General features: G+C 55.9%; 1 protein-coding gene across 2 annotated transcripts in view; it reads left to right on the forward strand.

The window, feature by feature from the left end:
- Positions 1-840: 840 nt before the first annotated feature.
- The window catches only part of REEP4 (receptor accessory protein 4), a 4,056-nt gene continuing 2,908 nt past the window's right edge, over positions 841-1,988 (forward strand). The window contains exons 1-2 of one of the 2 annotated variants that reach the window (XM_057384598.1): positions 841-960; positions 1,667-1,739. In XM_057384598.1, the coding sequence (XP_057240581.1) occupies positions 929-960; positions 1,667-1,739 (105 nt within the window). In that variant the 5' untranslated portion in view covers positions 841-928. Of the gene's footprint in view, positions 961-1,442; positions 1,740-1,988 lie in introns of those variants that run through there. The other variant, XM_057384599.1, reaches the window with a different exon arrangement.

Consider the following 1,988-nt stretch of genomic DNA (forward strand, 5'->3'; position numbering starts at 1 on the left):
ATCCCGCGGGCACGGATGGGTTTGGGGAGGAGGATTTGACATGGCTGGCTGCTCCCAGGGCACGGTCACGTGTCCCTGCCTCAGTTTCCCCGCCAGGAAAAGGCAGATTTTAAGGCGCAGGGAATACTGCGGGAGAATTACGGCACTTACACAGCGGCCGTGATTGGGATGGGGAAGTCGGGGAACCCTGGATCAGTCCTGGGGCTGCAGGACAGAGGGGAAGGTGGCCCAGAGAGGCGATTCCAGCAGCTTTTATTTCCTCGTGAGCATCTTTAAGATCTCCACATATTTCAGTGGGATTCTCCACATGGTCCATGACAGCACCAAAAAAAGCATCACATCCACTCCAGACCCAAAAAAAATAAAATTCTTCAGCGTCAGTCAAGGGGGCTCTCCCCTCCCTCCCCACCTGCTCACTGCTTTAAAAATTGTATCTTTTAATATATGAAGATATATATTAGGGAAATAATTTGTATGCATTAAGGAATATTTAATAGAAATTCYATATTAAGGTATCATATATTAATATGGTAATCTTTAATAGTTTAGGGACGTTTTAAATATTTTCTTTAATGTATGTTTAACATATCCTATATTGATATTTAAGATATTTAGGGAATTTTTAAATATAAAAATATTATATAWAAAAAAAGTTTTTATAAAATAAATTGCCCTTTTATTAGACGCCGTTGCCTTTTTAAGGGCATTGCCCTTTTAAGTGGCCGTGTCGCCCTTTTAAGCGTTGCCCTTTTAAGAACATCCCGCGGGGCCCGCACTGCGCATGCGCGGCTGGTGGCTGCGAGTTTCAACTTTTTGGAATCGCTCTTTTGGGGTTCGGGGGGGATTTTGGGGCGATTTAGGGGGGATTTGGGGGCTCYGGGAGGGCACAGCACCCATCCCCCYTGCCCGGCACAGCCCCGCCCGCGCCATGGTGTCGTGGATCCTCTGCAGGGTGATAGAGTGAGTGGGGTGCGGGCGGTGGAACGGGGAGGGGCTGCAGGGTGGGGGTACCCTCRGGGRGGTCGCAAAGATCCCCGATCCTCTRTCCCCTCTCSTCCTATTCCATTAATTGGGGTCAYCRYGCCGGGCCCGCAGCGGGGACTCAGCGGAGCGGCCTCAGGGGGAGTTTGGGGAGGGGACCCCAAATCTCTTTATAGGGGCAACCAACCTCTCCCAAACACAGCACCCCCCAAAAATGTGCCCCTGAATGCTGCCGTGGGGGGGTGAACACAGCCTGGGACCCCCTGCATCACCCATGGGTGGGGGTCCCTTGTATCACCCTGGAACACCATCCCAGGGGTCCCTACCCCGAGGGTCCCCACATTTCCCGGGGTGGTGATCCCTGCTCAAAGAGGCTCACCCCGACACGAGCTGGATGTTTGGGGGTGGCACCTCACCCAAATCCTCGGCACGGAGCCTGCGGGGACCGAGCCCTTGTCCCGCCACGCCCCGACAGGTCTGGCCGGTCCCGTGGCCGTGACACCGCGCTCATGGCTGATCCTYCCCGCGGGTTCCCGGACCCTTTTCCCGTCCCCTCCGGGCTCGGGATGGTGCTGGAGGGGCTCCAGGCCAAGCTCCGGCGTTGGGGCCGGCAGTTGTGCTGGTCGCTGTTCCTGTTGGTGTACGCGGCATGGCCGGGCTGTCTCACCCCATCTCTGCCCTACAGGCTGCTCTTCGGGATGCTCTACCCGGCCTACGCGTCCTACAAGGCAGTCAAGGCGAAAAACATYCGGGAATACGTGAGTCGAGTGCCTGGGGAGCCTTTCTCGGGCTGCAGGGCCCCACTTTTCTCTGGCTTCAGGTGCCCCCTTTTTCCAGGCTCCAGATTTCCCTTTCCCTGTGCTCCAGACCCTCCTGTCCTGGGCTCCAGATCCCCTTTTTTCCCGTGCTCCAGATCCTCCCTTTTCCCGGGTTCCAGGCGCCCCCTTTCCCAGGCTCCAGTCCCCGCTTTTCCCTGGCTCCAGGTCTCCCCTTTTCCTGGGCTCCAG

This window comes from Malurus melanocephalus, unplaced genomic scaffold (genome assembly GCF_030028575.1).
Source record: "Malurus melanocephalus ecotype Western Australia unplaced genomic scaffold, MMel_1.1 scaffold_722, whole genome shotgun sequence".
In the NCBI taxonomy this organism is placed as follows: domain Eukaryota; kingdom Metazoa; phylum Chordata; class Aves; order Passeriformes; family Maluridae; genus Malurus; species Malurus melanocephalus.